At 37.1% G+C, this 20,742-nt stretch overlaps 1 protein-coding gene and 1 long non-coding RNA gene across 3 annotated transcripts in view; both read left to right on the top strand.

Moving 5' to 3' along the window:
• Window positions 1-5,581: 5,581 nt before the first annotated feature.
• On the top strand, window positions 5,582-10,711 carry cbln1 (cerebellin 1 precursor). The gene is made up of 3 exons (XM_019122250.2): window positions 5,582-6,180; window positions 6,612-6,731; window positions 9,610-10,711. Exons 1-3 carry the CDS (start codon window positions 5,926-5,928, stop codon window positions 9,805-9,807), a joined length of 573 nt encoding a protein of 190 aa, XP_018977795.1. The 5' UTR covers window positions 5,582-5,925; the 3' UTR covers window positions 9,808-10,711.
• A 1,952-nt stretch (window positions 10,712-12,663) lies between these two features.
• LOC109109507 overlaps window positions 12,664-20,742 on the top strand; it is a 41,339-nt gene continuing 33,260 nt past the window's right edge. For both annotated transcript variants that reach the window (XR_006157115.1, XR_006157116.1), the window contains exon 1: window positions 12,664-12,734. This is a non-coding gene — a long non-coding RNA (uncharacterized LOC109109507). The remainder of the gene's footprint in view (window positions 12,735-20,742) is intronic.

Here is a 20,742-nt window from a genome sequence, read left to right as displayed (position 1 = left end):
CAAAATTCAAAATCAAATTCTGAAGGTTAAACAACCATGCATACCTTTCCCTTGCTGACACATAATAAATAGTTTAAAGCAGTGACACCGATGTACACCTTCCCTGTTGTCCTTGTGCGTCCCCGCTGGAGTGGACTCCAGCCAAACTCTTTTAAAATCATATTATCGAATCGCCTACAGGACAGAAGCTATATTTCTGACGAGCCATCAACAGGCCGCAAATAACAGACTAATGTGATTTGTCAAATTGCATTTACAACGCTTTACATTTTTGATTGGATTACCCCCAGCAAAAAATTGGTTGCAGTCCTCTCCTAATCAAGTTAATCATCACTTTCACCTCAAAATGTGTAAAATGAAAAGAGAACAAGGTTCATTAAATATACAGTGCGCCAACCTCAAGTTTAAATATGATTAGTATCAATCTTTCATTTCAGAAAGGGAAACAAGCTTGCAGCAATATCAGTTATGCCTTCCAATCCTGTTTGGAATCGAAAACAGTTTAGCTCGGAGGATTATTTGCAGTCAGTTGAATCTGTATTTAGTTACAAAACTGCAAAGCCAAGGCACCTCTATGAGAAGCTTACTTTTTTGTTCTCCATAAACAAACAATAACTAAAGAATGCTTGGAGTTATGGAGGCTCTCAGGGAAAATATGTCATTTGCAAGGTGATAAATATTTTAGTGTGCTAATTACTTTGGTTGTTAACTTCTCCTTTTGAGAACTGAAGTGTTTGCATGCTAATTGTTCTTTAATGACTGTGTACCGGGTAGTCTTACTCTGCTGGGAGGGATATATACTTACCTTGATTTTCTTTTTCTCATCATTTAGACAGACATGCGTTTTGTTATTATGTACTAGAGGTGTTTTCTCGCACTAGCAGCCAGGCATTGCAAGCCAGCTGGCACCAGCACACACACCGTCACGCCCAACATGTCACTGACACACCTCTCTTTCTCTCTCTCTCTCTGTATTTCTTTATTTACACCATTCTCGCTTCATGATGCAGGGAGATGGAAGCACCTTAGGCAACAGAATGATGCAACAAGACCTGCGGGATGTGGAGTGTGACAGGACATTCCTCACAGGGAAGCTGTCACAAGACAACATCTGTCCTGACGCTCCACTAACCTGGCTATCATTGTTCATCTACAGCATCAGGCGGCTGTCATATCTATCTATCTATCTATCTATCTATCTATCTATCTATCTATCTGGGTATTTTATCTATCCATCCGTCTGTCTGTCTTTCTGTCCATCTGTCTATGTATTTATCTGTCCATACTATTTGATCTCTAAATGACATTGGTCAGGTTATGAATGTGTTACTCTGGGCCTTCATTCATTACGTTACATATGGTTTACAAAATGTGTTTCTGTTTGTTTGAATATTTAAAATGTCACAAAGACATTTAATTCCTAAGAGAATGTGTTTTATTTGAATTTATAACCACCAAACTCACAAGTCAAAAATGAGAGGGAAAATTAACTAAAGCAGAAACAAAAAAGTATAAAAAGGAAGATTTTGATCAATATCCAAAAAAAACCTCTACTGTATATATATATATATATATATATATATATATATATTTGTCTGTCTGTCTCTCTTTCTGTTTGTCTGTCTGTCTATCTATCTATCTAGACAATCTTTGTCTGTCTATCTATCTCTCTGTCTGTCTGTCTATATATCTATCTATCTATCTATCTTTCTGTCTGTCTGTCTGTCTGTCTGTCTGTCTGTATCTATCTATCTATCTATCTATCTATCTGTCTGTCTGTCTGTCTGTCTGTCTGTCTACTGTATCTATCAATCTTTGTCTGTCTGTCTGTCCGTCCGTCCGTCCGTCCGTCCGTCCGTCCGTCCGTCCGTCCGTCCGTCCGTCCGTCCGTCCGTCCGTCCGTCCGTCCGTCCATCCATCCATCCATCCATCCATCCATCCATCCATCCATCCATCCATCCATCCATGTCTGTCTGTCTGTCTGTCTGTCTGTCTTTCTGTCTTTCTATCTATCTTGTCTGTCATTGGCAAATCTATTTGAGCCCTATATCTACCAATCTATCTGGGTATTTTATCTATCCATCCGTCTGTCTGTCTTTCTGTCCATCTGTCTATGTATTTATCTGTCCATATATATATACACACACACACACACACATACACACAGCGGGTAAAATAAGTATTTGACACATCACAATTTTTCTCAGTAAATATATTTCTAAAAGTGCTGTTGACATGAAATTTTCACCAGATGTCGGTAACAATCCATCCATACATACAAAGAAAGCAAAACATATAAGTTCAGAAATTAAGTTCTGTGTAATAAAATGGAATGACCCAGGGGGAAAGTATTGAACACGCTTACTGAAATTTATTTAATACTTCGTACAAAAGCCTTTGTTGGTAATGACAGCTTCAAGACACCTCCTGTATGGAGAAACTTCAAATCTTGTAGGTTCGGTGGGCCTCTTCTATGAACTCTAATCTGTAGTTCTTTCCATAGATTTTCTATTGGATTCAAGTCAGGTGATTGGCTGGGTCATTCTAGCAGCTTTACTTCCTTTCTCTGAAACCAATTGAGAGTTTACTTGGCTGTGTTTGGGATCACTGTCTTGCTGAAATATCCAGTCTTGTTTCATCTTCATCATCCTGGTAGATGGCAGCAGATTTTTGTCCAGAATGTCTCGGTACATTTTTCCATTCATCCTTTCTTCAGTTATATGAATTTTGTCAGTGCCACACCATGATGTTTTTGGGGTGATGTGCAGTGCCATTTGACCTCCAAACATGGTGTGTATTATAGCATCCAAAGAGTAAATTTTTTCTCATCTGACCAGGCTATATTCTCCCAGTATTTCACAGGCTTGTCTAAATGTTGTGCAGCAAACTTGAAACGAGCTTCAACATGCTTTTTCTTTAGCAATAGAGCCTTGTGTGGTGAGCGTGCATACAGACCACTGTGGTTGAGTGCATTACTTATTGTTTTCTTTGAAACAATTGTACATACTAATTCCAGGTCCTTCTGAAGCTTTCCACAAGTGATCCTTGGCTCTTAGAAAACTCTTCAGATAATTATTTTCACTCCTCTGTCAAAAATCTTGCAAGGAGCACCTGGTCATGGCAGGTTTATGGTGAAATTATGTTCTTTGTCCACATTGAGATTATGGCCCCAACAGTGCTCACTGGAACATTCAGAAGTATAGAAATCCTTCTGCAACCAATGCCATCAGTATGTTTTGCAACAATACGGTTGCGAAGGTCTTGAGAAAGATCTTTGCTTTTACCCATGGTGAAATGTTTCTTGTGTGACACGTTGGTCATGAGACACCTTTTTATAGGCCATCAGGATTGCTTTCTAATTATTGATAGATTTCAGCTGGTGTCTTGGCTTTCCATGCCTTTTTGCACCTCCCTTTCTTCATGTGTTCAATACTTTTTCCCTGTGTCATTCTACTTTATTACACAGAACTTAATTTCTGAACTTATTTGTTTTGCTTTCTTTGTATGTATGGATTACTTGGATTGTTACCGACATCTGGTGAAAATTTCATGTCAACAGCACCTTTATTAATATATTTACTGAGAGAAATGGTGACGTGTTCAATACTTATTTTAATAAGTATAAGTATAAAAAAGTATTGAACGTGTGTAAGTACAAGAGTTGCATTGAACATTAAACAGCTCATCACCTCTTCTTTAGAACATTTCTTTTGATAAAGTGAATAGGTGTCTTGCTTACTCCAGACCAGCATGCTGTCCACTCCTGTTGAGATATAGTGGTGAGATATATAGGTGGTGAGATACTGTTTATTCTCTTTGTTTTCACCATAACAGCAGGTGTCCATACATTGGTGTGCGCACAAAAATATCTGTGACTCAATTTAATGAACTCTTCAGGCTCAACTCACGTATTCTCCTACATGCTTTGTTGTCGCTGTTTCTTTCAAATGTCAAGCTCGTCCTCTGTTCTTGTTTAGCTCGCCATGTCTCTTTTCCTGCTAAAACCTGCTCAGTGATCTCATTTATTAAATGTCAAGTAGGAACTGCGCTGGCGCAGAATGAGTGCTGTCAGAAAAATGAGAGTCGCGCGGGCCTCAGACGCCACATCCCATCAACATGTTCAAACTCTGGGCGAAATATTTTGAGCAACAGCATATGCTCCCTAGATTTTGTGGCATATATATCCTAAGCAGGCTTCCCCGTGTATTCACAATGCATCCTTCATGAGAAAAATGTGGTAAAGATTGATGGAGTTACATTATGTCAGTATATTACAGTCAGCTGGAAGTGTAATATGATATTGATTTTGATATCGATTGAATTAACTGGAAGAGTTCCATTAGTGTTTTACATTTGTATAAAATTAGTTTAAATTTAAAATAGAAAGCTCTCACCCGTGGTTGCCAGAACCTCACAGTAAAAATCAACGTTTCAAGCGTTATGGGAGGCATTGTGCCTCTGTATTTTACATTTCACAACTATGGACTATACTATGTCATTAACTGATTTTAACTTACCAACGCACTGTAGGCTACCTAAACAAGTAAAATCTGCTTTGTGGAATATAGCAGATTGTAGAATCTTAAATATAGACTAGGCTAATGATAACCGCCATAATTGTACAGGTGTTTAAACAGAAGGCCACATTATGACTTGCGTTAATCAAAAACGGATTTTTATATGAAACATAGCCAAAAATAGGCCCAGACACCACAGTATTATAAAACAACAACAGGCATTCAAATGAAATACTTCAACAAACAACTAAGTCAAAACATTTAAAAACCTAATAAACGTAAATTATTGCAAAATTATAGCCTAATAAAATGCGACGCGAAAGCTCTTGCGGGAAAGTCTTTACTCTTTTCTACCAGGAATGTATTTTCCCATTTTAAACGGTTTCTAGAAACAAAACATAGATTTTTTTTTTTTTTTTTTACTGTAAACGACGTCATTTCTTGTGGAATGTTAATAAAATGTTGATGCAAACGAAGTAGGGCTATGTGGTAATTACTTCTTCTACGTCCAAAACCCATTTTTTTAAATCTAATGTGGTTTTATTTACATTTCATAAGGTTACCAATTGACACCTATTTGCTGTAGCATCATCTTTCTGTTAAAATTATTTTTTTAATACAATAGTCCTCCCGGCTTAAATCTGGCTTGTCCATCTGTAGAAGAATGTCTAATCATCACTGCTCTCGTTAAGTGTCCTTTTCTCAGAAATAGGTGTCCGACAGTGAGCAAAGACAACTTTATGAACTTCTTCCTCCCGTTGTTCGTGAAGACAACCTCCGCTGAGTTTCCTCGCGCTCACAATCCATTCATCTTGAGTAACATTTTAACATGGCAGGAAGAACAAATCGCGTCCTTGTGTCCGGTAGAACGATGACAAAATAACGCGCCCCCATTTTCCGAGGATCGGGGTGTCATCCCCTTCTGTCTGCTGAGTAGGGTCCACCTGTAAGATACTTCTTTTGAGGGGTGGGACCTCACCGACGCTGTCACGAGAAGAGGCGGTCCGTGCACTGGCTTGGAAAAGGATTGGAAAAGTAAAGACCGTCTCCTGCGCTGATTGGGGGCCCGAAGGGGAGAGCGAGGAGGGCGGGAGGATTGCGCTCACGAGCCTTTGTGTTTCACTTCTAATATCTCACATATCAATAATTGAGCGCGCGAGCAGACGGACCCCACGCGCTATGTATTCTGCTGCGCGCGAGCTCGGTAAGGGCCTTGATCCGCTTTCAGTCGGCTCTTCCACTACGGACTGAGACGGGAACGAGGAGAAAAACTGTTGTAGTTTTGACTTGAACTGTTTGGAAGGACTTGGTTTTACAGTGAGGACAGGTTTGGAGTGGTTCTGGTTTGGGATTTGAGCGCGCTGCGTCTCTGCGAGAAAACTGCTGTTAGGTGCGGTGTAAAGTTGGCATGATGTTGACGTTGGTGCTAGGCGCAGTGTGGTTAGTGTGTCATGCATACGCACAGAACGAGACAGAACCCATCGTACTGGAGGGGAAATGCTTGGTCGTGTGCGACTCAAATCCAACGTCGGATCCCACTGGGACGGCTCTTGGGATATCGGTGCGCTCGGGAAGCGCCAAAGTGGCTTTTTCCGTGGTGCGGAACACGAACCACGAGCCGTCGGAGATGAGCAATCGAACAATGGTGATCTACTTCGATCAGGTAAATTTTCACTCTGGAAATTGGCACTTCTTTTGTTTGATGTTACTCTTTAAGCGTTCGCCGTTTGGGAATTGCGGGAGGATTTTTGTGTCAAGGTTTCAAATACAAACTAGATCACAAAATCAAAGAAATATCACAGCAATTAAACATTTAACTGATATGTGTAATCTGGGGAGGTGTCACATTTCCTTCCACTTCGTTAAAGGTCAATTACAGGCTAATGGCTTTCAATTATATCTAATAGCCGTGAACTTCTTTTTCGAGTCATAAAACTATTCTCCATCTGCTCTTGTATATATAATGAATCACGAAATGCTTTAAACAGTTTGCTGCTCTTTTGTAAAACTTCAAGTAAGAACCAAAACTAAAGTAAAAAGATGCTATATTACGTATTGTTTGACTTCCATTCTGATGTCTGGATCCTCCTTTAGGTACTTGTGAACGTTGGTAGAAGTTTCGATGAGGAAAGGAGCAATTTCTTCGCCCCGCGCAAAGGGATATACAGTTTTAATTTCCACGTAGTGAAAGTGTATAATCGTCAAACGATCCAGGTAAGTGCTCATACCTTTATGCTCACCAGTGTCTGAAGTGTTTTGTGGTGCGCGTGTGTGACAAAATTTTCAGTAGCCTAGAGAGGAAGGTTTTTTTTATTCCCTCAATTAGCACGAGATTAACAACCAGCCAAAAAATTTGGCGCGTAGACAAGACTGGCGCGTGTTCAGGACCATGGACAGAGAACGCGCGTGACAGATTCGCCGTCTGTTTTTGTTGGAAGGCTGCACAGCACAAATAGCCTAATGAAATAATTCTATATATTATAAAATAGTTATATATGCGACGCGTATAAATATGTAGGCTGTCTTTGGCGAATTAAAGCGCAGTCGCTGTCTTGTCTCGCAGAGGATTCACAATCACATCCCGTTATTCCGCTCTGATCGAAGACTGATTTAGAAGTCAGTCAAATCACACATTTCGCTACTCATCGCTGAAATGCACTGAAACAATGACTAATTGAAACAATGAGCTAGAGCTGTGTATACGACACAAACAAATATAAGATGAGACGATACATATAGGCCTATCGAAATCATTAAGTTAGGGCAAATATTGCAAGAGCAAGCACTTGAATAGTCTTGTATTGGAGGGCCCATTTAAATATTTCTGTTTTTCTACCGTGTTCAGAGGAATTACAAGAATTATATTTATAACATACATTTATTTATAAATTTTTTATCAGATGAAATAGTTTTGCGCACAATCATGTAAAGGACGGGCTCTTAGGGTGTGCTGTGCATTAAGTGTGAAAGGCCTGACTTTTGAGGACAGAACAGTGTTTTCAATTGGTTCTTTTAAAATGAAAGGATTGTTCTAATAATGCTTAGTTACTAATTTGTTACTAACTAATTATAACTAGTTTGTAACTAATGTGTCCAGACCAAGCAGAAAAAAAAGTATTTGTATTTTTATAAGCATATTATTTTTTTAGATTATTATTATTATTTTCCTTTTTTTAATTGAACAAACTTGTTCTCATCTCCTTCCTTATTTTTGGCTGAAGTAACACAGCTGACTATGTGTGAAATGCTTTGTTTAGCTGGAAGAATAAATATTTTCTTTGTTCTTCTATATACACTTCACACTTAGTACTTCAAAGAAAACATGAATTCCACTCTGTTGATCTGAGAGGGAGGAGCAGGCCTCTCTATTAGCATGCAGAACATATGATAAACACACACACACACACACACAGTGATCTGAAAGGCTCCATAAATAATCCAGCAACACACACAGTATCTGAATGGATCTCTGAATTGTTTGGAAGTAAAACTGCATGCTTTGGGTATTCATATATTTTAGCTATTTTATTGCAAAACCTCTGGTCATATCCCTATAGTCAATTTTATATTGTGTCACAGAGTAATGTACCTCAAAGGACAACTCCATCTGACAACACTGGAGTCTGATGGGCAAAAGTTTTTAAAATTCTAGTCTGGTTCAGGTGTCAAAATCAAGGAATTACATTGTCTATTTAAAATTCTAGTCAGTTGTTTTCATTATAAGTTAATTATTTCATAAAACTCACAAACATGATTTAGTTAACACATATTTTGTAAGCTTTGGGGATACTGACACAGACTAAGGAGTCTGGCACAATGCGAGGCAAATTGTCACAGAAAGTTCTTCTCATGCAAAGCTTGAAGCAACACTTTTCAATAGACAAATCAGCAGACAGCCATGCATTTGAATATTGATTGCAGATATACTGCCCATATTTTGTGGAGCACAATTCTCTTTGAACTCGCAGATGTGACAGATTGTAATTAAGAAAATTACTCTCTGACCTAAAATAATGACCCTGTGAATAGATATGACAAAGGAGGAGGAAAACATTTTGTCGTCGCTCGTGTCCAACCATTATGTATGACTGAGACAGGCAAAGGGACAGAGAGAGAGAGAGAGAGAGAGAGAGAAAGAGGGGGGTTGTTCTCCATCACTCCACTGCGTCATTTGGACAGGAAGCTGTTAAATGCAGCATTAAATTCTGTGTTGAGATCCGTTCGCATTATCTCACATCTCATTTTTGGGTTTTTCCGTACAATGGTCCATTTATATGTTTTACATGTACTTGAAGAATGAGGATAGAATTAGAATTACAGGGCCTTAAAGCTGAAGGTTTGTTTTTTGAAAGGTGAAAGGCAGCCGAAAAAGGAAAAAAAATGGTTTAGAGTGCATGATAATTTTCTCACTTGTGATTCTGCGAACAAATGCATTGAGTCATGATGAAGGTTTGTTAGTGGTGAGACTTTGTGGCTTTTTATCTCTGTGTAAGAGTGGTTTCTCATTGTATAGTAGTGTTTTTGCATATTGATAATGATAGCATCTAGTTTCGTCTATTTGATGTTCACGCATAACATTCAAAGGTGCCTTTCAAATAATCGCAAGCTCATTCCTCACACTTGCCATATCAAATGTCATTTTTTCTCTTCTTCAGACTTGGTCTGAAGATGGCTGGTGTATGAAAACAGTCACAAATAAAGCAATATGCCATTTTTATTTCCTCTGGCAAAAACCCATAAATGCTTTGATCAACTTTTGTGATTTCATGGGGAGCTGCCTACTGTATTATCAAGGGGCTTGTCTGCATGCAAAAGAAAGGGAACAAACATATATAGATTATGCATATTATTGTTAGGTAGGAGATTAAAACTGGCTTTGATTTATACTAATAACATTGCCCCATTGGGGTTTTGTATGCGTGTTTTATTCTGCCGAGCAATACCTGTTTCATTATTTATATACTTAATTATTCAAGAAAATTCACTTTTCAGTTTCTTAAAGCAAAATTAGACAGACAAAAGAAAGTACGAGCGTACGTCCTTTTGCACCAATGGGATTCAACCAGCTAATCTATATGCTTCCATGTTCCAGGTGAGCCTGATGCACAACGGCTGGCCAGTGATCTCCGCCTTCGCCGGGGATCAGGATGTCACACGCGAAGCAGCCAGTAATGGAGTTCTGATTCAAATGGAGAAAGGTGACCGCGCCTACCTCAAGCTGGAGCGAGGCAACCTGATGGGCGGCTGGAAGTACTCCACCTTCTCCGGCTTCCTGGTCTTCCCTCTGTAGAGGAGGGGCATGCCACGGAGGGACTATTGCTCTTTAGCTCGCCAGCATGTGGGAGATAGAAGGGATAAGAGGGCGGATAAGAGATAGAATGATAGCGAGAATGTAAAGAAAACATATAGGAAGAGAAAAATTTAGTGTGGCAGGCTCTCAGTTGCACTCACTTTGCTCTGCTGCTTGACTTCAGCTCTGGACAGCCAAAACTTTTTTTTTTATTATCCTTATGATAATTGAAATAATATGGAAAGAAAGCATACCGAGGACCGTAGCCCTTCCCATCCCCCTCTTACTCATCCCATCACAATCAACCCTCTAATGTCTTCATCTGCTTTAAGGATTGTCCTTCAAGAGCCCAGACCCCCATTTCACACTGGTCAGATCTTTGTATATTCTATCCATACGTACATACTGTGAGTCTTAAATGCCATTGTCATTCCTCTCAGTCCAGTCGCCCCTTCTTTTCTGGCTTCCTCTAGCTCACCCTTTCTTGTCTCTGAGAGGGCGTCTTTGCTCTGTCATGACTGAAGGATCTCTGAATCCCCACGAAAAGACTGGATACTGGATATATACATATATAAATACGTGAAAAAAGTTTCTATATGATTATGATATACTCAACACCTAACTGAATCTCGTCGACTCTCTGTATTTCTGTATTTCAATGTTAATACTTAGTGATTGTGTGTGGATTTTCAGGCTGCTGTCCAACTACCAATGCTTCTTGTTTTTGTTTCGGTAAAAAAATGTGGCTAAGATGAAACTATATCAGAAATACTATAAAGTACAAAGTTTTATTATCATTGATTGTAAGATATATGTGAATATTTAGCAGACAAAATCCTCCCTTTTAATCAATTAACCATTGTTTTTTTCTTCTTTGATTCAATAAAAATTAAATGGTACTTTTTATTTTTCTTAATCTGATTCTGTGCTTTTGAAATTTTAAGATTGTCGCCTACAGATTTTAGAGAGCAACAAACACAAATCATTTCACTAAAATGACTCCTGACAAAGCTCTATGTGTGTGTGAGTGCCACAGAGACACAATGACACACTCTCAGTTTGTCTCATTGTGCTCTCTCATGATGTAGATATGCTTGGCTGGTCTCTCTCTCCCTGTCTCTGTCTCTGTCTCTTTCTCTCTCTACCGGGTGATTGGGGCCTCTCTCTGCTGCACTCAAGGCTCTAATGAGCTCCTGGGGGGAAATTAGCACTTGCATAATAAGCAAACCCCACTGTTTACACAAAAATCATGTTGCGTGTACATCTTTCCTACTCTTTTTCTTTCATTTTTACTTTTGCTTTGTCCTTGAGGCATTTCATACCATGAAAGGGATTTTTAATCCATGTGATTCTTGACTTCATTTGATGACAGTCTCCATCATCCCATATTTATTTTAGCTGTACCATGCACAAGAGCTGTAACCAAACTAAAAATACCCATAATTGGACAGAAAGGTTGAAATGGAGTCATACTTGTATTTGCATAATAACAAACACAAAAATGGAACCAGAGATGAACCTTTACCCTATTCTTCCAACATAGCAGCAGGAGCTCAGCATTCTGACAGGCGACGCTCACCTCAGCACATTATACCGCTATCTCTTCACAATGCCAAAAAATTCTGCATTTGAGGGCCCTCTCAAGAAAATTTGCTGCTTCGGTGGTCACCGTTCTGAGGAAATGAAGAGGGTGACTAGACAAGTGTTGAGCTGCGAAATGTTAACACAGCACCATAAGAGCCGTAGTGTCCCTGCTGGCCTGCGCCCAGACAGTACAGGCCCGTTTAAAACCACTCATTAGTGTCTGCACGCTTATCATTTGTCTGAGCAGAACTATGGAATGAGAGCTGAGGGGCATGTGGGAAGTGAAGAGGAAAAGAGTGCGAGAAAAAGAAAAAAATAACTTAAGCTGAGTGGTTATTATAACTTGCATATTTTCAATTTGTGTAGTTTTGATTCAAGATCAGTCTTAACCATTTGTTTGAATATTGCATTATATATTAAACAAAGGCTATACAGTTTCCTAACCCTGCAAAACTCAACATAGAAATTATAGTCAGAAAATAGAACAGTATAAAAGGAAATTTAAGAGAAAAAGTGCTTGAAACATTAGGCTTTTATGGCTTTTATAGCCGTATAGTATTATATAGTAAGAATAGGGAGCTAAAACACAAGAAGAAAAAACAAAACTAATTTTTTTTTTCAGAGGCCCAAAAACTAAGCAAAAATATGCTGTTATGTGCAATAGTTAATTTAAATGAATGAGATTATTATAACACTATAATAGACTATACTATATATAAATATAATTTGTCACTCACTATGTAATATTATGATTAAAGCTCTGTAGTTTTCATTGTAGTAGGCAAAACACACAATGCAATGCTGACTGAGATACACAGATAAATCTTCCAAAAAAAAAAAAAAAAATCCTGCTGTATCATATTTTATAACTACTGTACATACTTTTTGTTTCTTACAAAATATAATGGATAATCAAGTTGTATCAAATATTATAGGCTACAGTAGGTGTTACAGGGTTAAGAGTCAGAGAATAAACTTGTTCTTTTCCTGAGTAAGGCGCACTACATGCTGAACTCATAGGACTGACCAACATTTATTAGACTCTTAAATCAGCCATAAAATAAAAGTCATCAGATAAAATATGAAGTCATTCATCTGGATTTATGTCGGCGTGTGAGCGCGGTGTTATGGAGTGGGTCGCGCGAGACGCGCCAAATGCTCCTTTACTGTGGCACGTGCCAGGTGCCTCTCCGGGCGCGAGCCTGGTCCGTTGACTGGAGGAAGGCACGTCATCCATCTCTCCTGCTCTGACGAGATTCCCAGAGACCTCGGCCTCGCTCATTACTGCGACGCTGGAGCGACCCATAACGACGAAAAACAGCCATACGGTGTCTCTCTTGGAAGTGAGTTCCTGTTTAAGATTGATAGAGATGAGGTGGTTACATGAAGGGAGAAAAAAAAGAAGGTGGATTTTTGTTAAAGTGCGAGGGTGACTGGAAAAAAGACATCAAACTGAACCATTGTGCGGCATAACGACGGCTGTGGTTTCATGTACACAAATAGTCAGATTAAGCAAGGAATTGGGTTGGATTAATATGTTTACGACGAACGTTTAAATCTCCTTTTAAACCCGTTTAAACGCTGCTGCATTAACCTTACTTAAACTATTAGATCAGAAATGTGATTGGTTTGACCGCCATTTTGTTTGTTTATTATTTTTTTTGTACCAAGCAACACACACAATTTTTTATTTGCCCTTTGATTTGAAGCTCATTTATACCTTAAATTAGAAGTGTGGCTTTATTTCTCACAATTTCTTCTTTAGTTCTTATTTTAAAGTGTTATGTTCATTTTTCTTCTTTTCACCCATAGACTCTGGTTTTCACCATGTTTTGAGTCAAAGTGGGAAAAATGCTTTTAATAATTATAAATCCAGCGAAAAGAAAAGCATGCACACATAATCATAATAAAAAATCTTACAAAATGGTTTTAATTCAAATAATATAAAATGTTATTGCAATGCAGTAATATCTTTGAAAGCTTTGTTAAATGTTACCATGCACTTTAATGCATTTTTGCATGTTTTCACTTCTGAGTAAAATCATTTTGTCATGTTTTCACCAATTTGGTGTGTGATTCTCTCCTCTTATTTTTTTGAGATTTGAGATTACTTCCATTTACACACTTGTTCAGTAGCCTATTTGGCCCCAAGGTTTAATAGCCTTTTCGCCCTGTCTTTTATTTATAAAAAAAAATGTCTACATTCCTATAGTGTGATTAAAACCACAGTACTGTACTTACAGTATGAGCATGGTATTATCTTTCACTTAATCACTTGTAGGGTAAATGTACCTATTAAGCTCACAAACCCATTAAGCACACATCCATATTTGAGCTCAGATTATAAAAAGAAAAAATAATGTATTATCATACTTGATGTTTTAACAAACTGATGTCTTTGTTACTACATACCTCCTGTAATTTAAAGTCAATCAGATCATTGCACACTGAGATATGAGTCTCCATGTGTTCACACTATCTGGTGGCCATTTTGAAAGCTGTCTAAAAACTTTCACCAAAAGAGGATCCCCTTAAATGTGCAATTTTTTTTTAGATATTTAAGCCTTTATTTTGGGTAAGTTTCACTACTTATTGTAAAATTAAGAATTTAATGTTTAGACCTTTGCAGATTATAACCTGGAACTTGGATGTGGGAAATAATTACAGTTAGATCAAAAAGATAGTTTTAGCAACATAGCGCAGATGCTACAGAACACAGTTAGCTGACTGGCTGTATAATATACGCTAATATATTACTTCACAGGCAATACTGGCTAGTACTTTTACGTCAGTAATATTATAAATTGACAGTTTATTGCTGGTCTGTGGTTTTATACTGCTGTATTTTTTTAAAGATTTCATATTATTGTAAGGTGAGCTTAAAGGGTACACTACTATGAAAATCACACAGCTTCAGTGTGACATCAATAAGAAAAAGTATAATTTCATAGATATTGTTAATAGTAGTTGTTCATAATAAAATATGTATGAACTTAATACATGACCTAGATTATTTATTTAGCAAAATCTTGTCATTTTAATATTACATGAAATTTATTAAAAATTGTTTCTGCTCCCGTTAAGCTCAGTGTGCTCTCTTTGAGCTCTTCCACATTGAACGTCTATGTAAATACTTCATAAACAAACTTTTAATATTAATTGATGGTTGTCAGTTTAAGTTAAGTTAATTGATTTTCTGTTCTGTCAACTCAAATCTGCAGACTGGCTCTGATCTTTGACAACTACTGTGAACTTCTCCAGGCTGTAAATCAGTGGAAAATCGGGGCAAAGTTGTGTAGTGTATTCTAGCCTTAAGAGAATATAGATAAGTCTACATCCATTTAATAAGAGGCTTCATAATGAGGCTAGTTTCTGTGTTCATCCCCATGAATGAAATGTTTTATTGGTTTGTTTTATTTGATTTTGGAATATGTGTTATTTTGCTGAACGTGGACTAGTTTAGATGTTGCAATGTGCTTAAATGACACTTCACTATGAATATATAACTGATCAAATTAAATGCCTTGTTGCTTGATTTTTGAGTTCTGTTCTGTTTTTTTATTTTTATTTATTGACTTTCTACATTAAAAAAAATATATATATATATATATATTTTCAATTATTCTTTAAAAAAAAGGTTGTTTAAAATAAATAATAATTTTTAATAAAACATGATGTGAGCTTAATGGGAACAGGGGTGTGCTTAAAGGGTACAAACATGTACCCATTAAGCACAGCCAGACTTTTTGCAATTAATGATGTATATCTTAATAGAAATGCTTTTGTCATTTAAAAAAAAAATTAAATACTTTTTTGTGTGAGGTTAATCTTTTATTTTAACATAACTTTTTGTACTGAAACCAATATCTTGTGCTCTAAAAATGTCTCAGTGTAGATTTTGGTGAGCTTAATAGGTACGTTTACCCTAAATGTAAGCAGACAGATTCTAATCTAACACTGTAGGCTGTATAATAATTCGGTGAAATTTTGTAATTTTGTAGAAAAAAATTCAGATAACTCAAAAGATAAGTGAAAGCTTTGATAACTGAATAAATGGGTTGAGCGTAATCTTTATCTTTCTTCTCTGTCAGACCCCAAATTACTCTTTACTGGCACTTGGCAAAGGACAATGTCTTTCTGTCCCAATGTTTGTCAACCTTGCCAATTTCAAAATCTAGCTACTAAAACCATGGCCAGTGACAAGCAATTAGAGGACGGCTCAGTGGTAGTTATTTCCTTAAACGCTAAGGCAAAAAGAGAGGTGAGAGAGAGCAGCAATTAAAAGGGAAAGCGGTGAGACACTGCAGATTGAATTTTAATTGCCATATGAGGAAACATATTAGGAATGTTTACTTTAACTGATGTTTACTTTAACTGTGATGCTCGAACAGGAGTGGAGTAATTATAACGGCCTCTGAAATTAAATGAACCGCCTGCTGAATTTGATTTGTGCTTTAGAAGCTAGTGACAGAGATGTTGACATCATTTTATCTGCTTTATCGGGGTTATGCGCTCACGTCACACCAACGCTTATAATTATGCAGCATCATCAACATCTGCTGCAGGTGGCTCAGTTTATGAGAGCTTGATGCTGTGCAGGGTATTTTGCTTCTAATTTGATGTTACGGTGTTATTTATCCAGAGAAGTGGTATTTGAGTATTTCAGACCAATAATGTGCTTGGTAAAAAAAAAAAAGGCTTATATCCAATAACAGATAGAGACAGTGGACTGTAAATGTACCTTTCTCATGTGGTGGTAAATCATCCTCAAATCATGAATATAGCTCAACAAGCGATAAATAGCTATAAGACATATTTTTGCTTTTTGAAGTGTACGCTAAATCACCTTATAACTTAATCTCAACTCTACATCTTGACATTTGGTAAATTATGCATTTCAGGATTTTTAGTTTCTCCCTGCTTTATTTCACTTGTGTGAAAGATTGAAAGTGTTTGCTTGTAGTTGAGTCTATTACCTTTTCTATAGACTGTCTTGACCCCATGAAATCAAATTAGGCCTAGGTTTATGGTTTTTAGTCTATGTCAATTCATTTTAAGGTAAGTGTACTCCTAAATATTGATTCAATTCACTTTATCAGATAAGCACATTTGAAATATACAATGTTTTTCTTGTGGGAAAACAGATCAAATATAGTGATGGCTTGTTCTGAACAACATTTGTCTGATCAAATATTCTCTAGAATGACAGTGTCCCAGCCCCTAATACCACCCTGCCACCAACTAGCAAGTAGGAAGTCATGGTTCATAACTGTGACTATACTGTAAATGTTTTATTTCGGTGGTAAGGGTTAAATTATGTAGTTCTACAGTAAAATACTGTTAAATGTACAGATTTGAATGAAATTATACAAATTATAACGTCATTTAATTTATAGTGGAAAACCAAAAACTGCATTCCCACAATTGCTTGTGTGACACTTTATATTTGATAGTTTTTTGTTTAAAATATTAATTTTTCTTGTTTTTATCAATTTTGTACATTTGTATAATTCATTTTCATTTCATTCCATTTCACCATGTTTTGTATTTTTGTGTATTATAATATGCACATTTCATATATATACATATATATATATATATATATATATATATATATATATATATATATATATATATATATATATATATATATATATATATATATATATATATATATATATATATATAGTATTTAAGAAAAAAAAAAACACAAATACCGGCCATTTTATTAGGTACACCTGTTCAGTTGCTTGGTAACACAAATTGCTAATCAGCCAATCACGGGGCAGCAACTAAATGGATTTAGGCATGTGGACTTGCTGAAGTTCGAACTGAGCATCAGATTGGGGAAGAAAGGGGATTTAAGTGACTTTGAACGTGGAATGGTTGTTGGTGCCAGACGGGCTGGTCTGAGTATTTCAAAAACTGCTGATCTACTGGGATTTTCACTTACAACCATCTCTAGGGTTTACAGAGAATGGTCAGAAAAAGACAAAATATCCAGTGAGCGGCAGTTGTGAGGACGAAAATGCCTTGTTGATGTCAGAGGTCAGAGGAGAATGGGCAGACTGGTTAGAGATGATAGAAAGGCAACAGTAACTCAAATAACCACTCATTACAATCAAGGTATGCAGAATTCCATCTCTGAACGCACAACAAGTCAAACCCTGAAGCAGATAGACTACAGCAGCAGAAGACCACACCGGGTGCCACTCCTGTCAGCTAAGAATAGGAAACGGAGGCTACAATTCGCACAGGGTCACCAAAATTGGACAATAGAAGATTGGAAAAACATTGCCTGGTCTGATGAGTCTCGATTTCTGCTGCGACATTCTGATGGTAGGGTCAGAATTTTACGTAAAGAACATGAAAGCATGGGTCCATCCTGCCTTGTCTCAACAGTTCAGGCTGGTGGTGGAGGTGTAATGGTGTGGGGGATATTTTCTTGGCACACTTTGGGCCTCTAAGTACCAATTGAGCACCGTTTAAACGCCACAGCCTACCTGAGTATTGTTGCTGACCATGTCCATCCCTTTATGACTACAGTGTACCAATCTTCTGATGGCTACTTCCAGCAGGATAATGCACCATGTCACAAAGCTCAAATCATCTCAGATTGGTTTCAATCTCAATCCAGTAGAGCAGCTTTGGGATGTGGTGGAATGGGAGATTCGCATCATGGATGTGCAGCCAACAAAACTGCAGCAACTGCGTGATGCAATATGGACCAAAATCTCTGAGGAATGTTTCCAACACTTTGTTGAATCTATGTCATGAAGAATTAAGGCAGTAATGAAGGCAAAAGGGGGTCCAACCCGGTACTAGCAAGGTGTACCTAATAAAGTGGCCAGTGACCTTGATACGTGTACTGCGTTAGGCTAACCGAGTCATTTGCACTTACATGTTGTTCTTCTGTTAGTTTTGATTGCTATATTGTCCTCATTTGTAAGTCGCTTTGGATAAAAGCGTTTGCTAAATGACTAAATGTATGTATAAATGTGTAATGTATATATTAGTACCTCAACTTATGGAAAGGCTATTTGTGATGAATTCATTATTTTGTCCCTTTTACCTGTATTATTATGGTGATTATCAGTATTACACAGGTAGGAAAGAGATTGTATGCCTTTAGATGGATAATTAACATTATATTGGTTAATAAAATATAGGCTACATATTTTCCCCCATAAATTTAAGTTCAGTCCCTTAACACAAAATGAAATGAATATATTTTACAGTAAAGTTTTGCAACCACAGCAACCATTTTTAACTATAAATTTCACAGGTTAATTTTTTACAATCTAAAGCATAATAGTTTATAATTAAAACACATTGGCTATTTTTTAATTTAGTATGTCCCACCCTAACTTCCAATTGGCAGGAAAACTGTGCTCGTCAGGTGATTACATGCATGGGGTTATTTTGTAAAGGTTACATATTTAAACAAATGTCTAAGAATAACATATTGTGGAATAAATTGATACTAAGGTAACTTCGATGTGAACTAAAGAACTTGTCATATTTGTTGTCAATAAGCACAAGCTTGCTTCTGCACAGACTACCAAGATGATGACCGTATGACCTTCACAATACCCTTTAATTGTATAATTAATTATCAGGCAACTTAAGTTTTTTTTATTTATTTATTTTGCTCTGTTTTTATTGGGATGAATGATCAAATGCAATTAAGTCATAAAATATAAGCACATTTTCTGGGTTGGACGCATTTGAAACATTTTGTGAAGAATTATGTGGTTAATGGCTTGAAGTGAATTTGGGGATTTATTGTTTCTCTCAATTTTTCCATGGGGAAATAAGATTGTGAACTGCAGGGATATTGATGATGATGTCAAATGACTGAACACCAAACACTTTAAATATTTAAAATGTTAGGAACTGATGTTTCAGCAGATTGTGTCACCTTTTAAAATCAGACAATATGTCACTTCAAGTGTTAACCGCTCTCCAATGTCAGTCAGATGATCAGTTGGAGACCTGTCGTAGAAAATGTGTTTCAGTGGTCGCTTATGTCTTCAGCTATTTTGAAAATACATCCGTTTTGTCTTGATACTGCATACGTTTGAACAGACAGCAATTTTAAATTGTCATGTTATGTTATCTCAGGAGGGATTCAGATTTTCTTTTCTTTTTTTTAATAGACTTACAACAATCTGAGTAATGTTCAATGTCTCTCAGTATTTTATTTTTGCCTTCTACAACTTGTGGGCGAGAAGGCCTATTATATTAATGGGGAACAATTGAATGTTAGTGTCACAAATTATCTCTGTGAATAATATCATTGTGCAAATTAATCCCCTTCCCATAAACAACACCGGCATGCTTAAACTGAGAGAGAAAGAGAGAGAGAGGTTTTAATCATGCTCATAATTAGTTTATGTGCGCTTCATTTAGCTACAGCGCGTTTATCCGAAGTCCTGTTGTACTCACTTTAGCAGGTTAATGTGTTTTCTGTTTGCAAACAAAAAATGCAATCATCTCTTTAATCAAATTAGGCACATTTTGAGTGCATAAACCTAGTCTACCATCTACCACACTTAAGAAGCAAAAGTGTGAGTTGAGCTGTTATCAAACATCAGCATTTAACAAAATGTATCATCATTTGCTCTGTGCTGTGTTGTGAATTTTTCTAATAGATGTCAGAAGGAGTTGGTGAGAAAAAGAAAGGGGGTGTGGATTCAGAGAGCACGATTTGGCTGAGTGGTGCCATAATTGGGAGGAATGACTTGGCTTTGACTGGAGCGAAAACACAAAGCAGTGGAATATTACATTTATTTCCTGACGTGTTTCTAAGAGCTCTTTAGCAGCCCTTAAACTGTCACCAGGCTCAAGTTTGTCATGACTATATAGGGCTGCAAATCTACAAGTCATCAAATATGGATGCAGGACCATGGAGGGAGGGAAATTTATGTGGAGAGAGGAGAATAATTATATGACTGCCTAAGTATTTTAGATAAGTCCTAATTACGCCACAGAAAGCAGCACAGAGGGGCGGATAAGAGGAAAGTGGGGCTCGAATGTAATGTTGCTCGTTGTTTCAAGAGGGTTACGATCTGACGCAGTCATTTGAAGTGAATTTAATTCTCTATTGCTTTAATTGCAGATGAACTGCATTCAACCAAATTGTGTATTCTGAAAGCTCAATCTTAGTAGCATTTTGGCACCACGTTTAACATGATGATTAGGGATGCAGTTATCAGATGACAGTGATTTTTTTTCTCTCCATTATTAGGGTTATTATAGTTAAAAACTAAGAACATAAAAATTATTTTCATTTCTTAAAATAAAATAAGGTTTGTGTGTGTGTGTGTGGATAGACTGACATTATAATAT

Source organism: Cyprinus carpio, chromosome B18, assembly GCF_018340385.1.
Source record: "Cyprinus carpio isolate SPL01 chromosome B18, ASM1834038v1, whole genome shotgun sequence".
In the NCBI taxonomy this organism is placed as follows: domain Eukaryota; kingdom Metazoa; phylum Chordata; class Actinopteri; order Cypriniformes; family Cyprinidae; genus Cyprinus; species Cyprinus carpio.
This window is presented reverse-complemented; position numbering and strand designations above follow the sequence as displayed.

Coding starts and splice junctions, on each gene's coding strand:
- cbln1 (XM_019122250.2), top strand. CDS start 5,926: ATGATGTTGACGTTGGTGCTAGGCGCAGTGTGGTTAGTGTGTCATGCA. Junction 6,181..6,611: donor TGGTGATCTACTTCGATCAG/GTAAATTTTCAC, acceptor ATCCTCCTTTAG/GTACTTGTGAACGTTGGTAG. Junction 6,732..9,609: donor ATAATCGTCAAACGATCCAG/GTAAGTGCTCAT, acceptor TCCATGTTCCAG/GTGAGCCTGATGCACAACGG.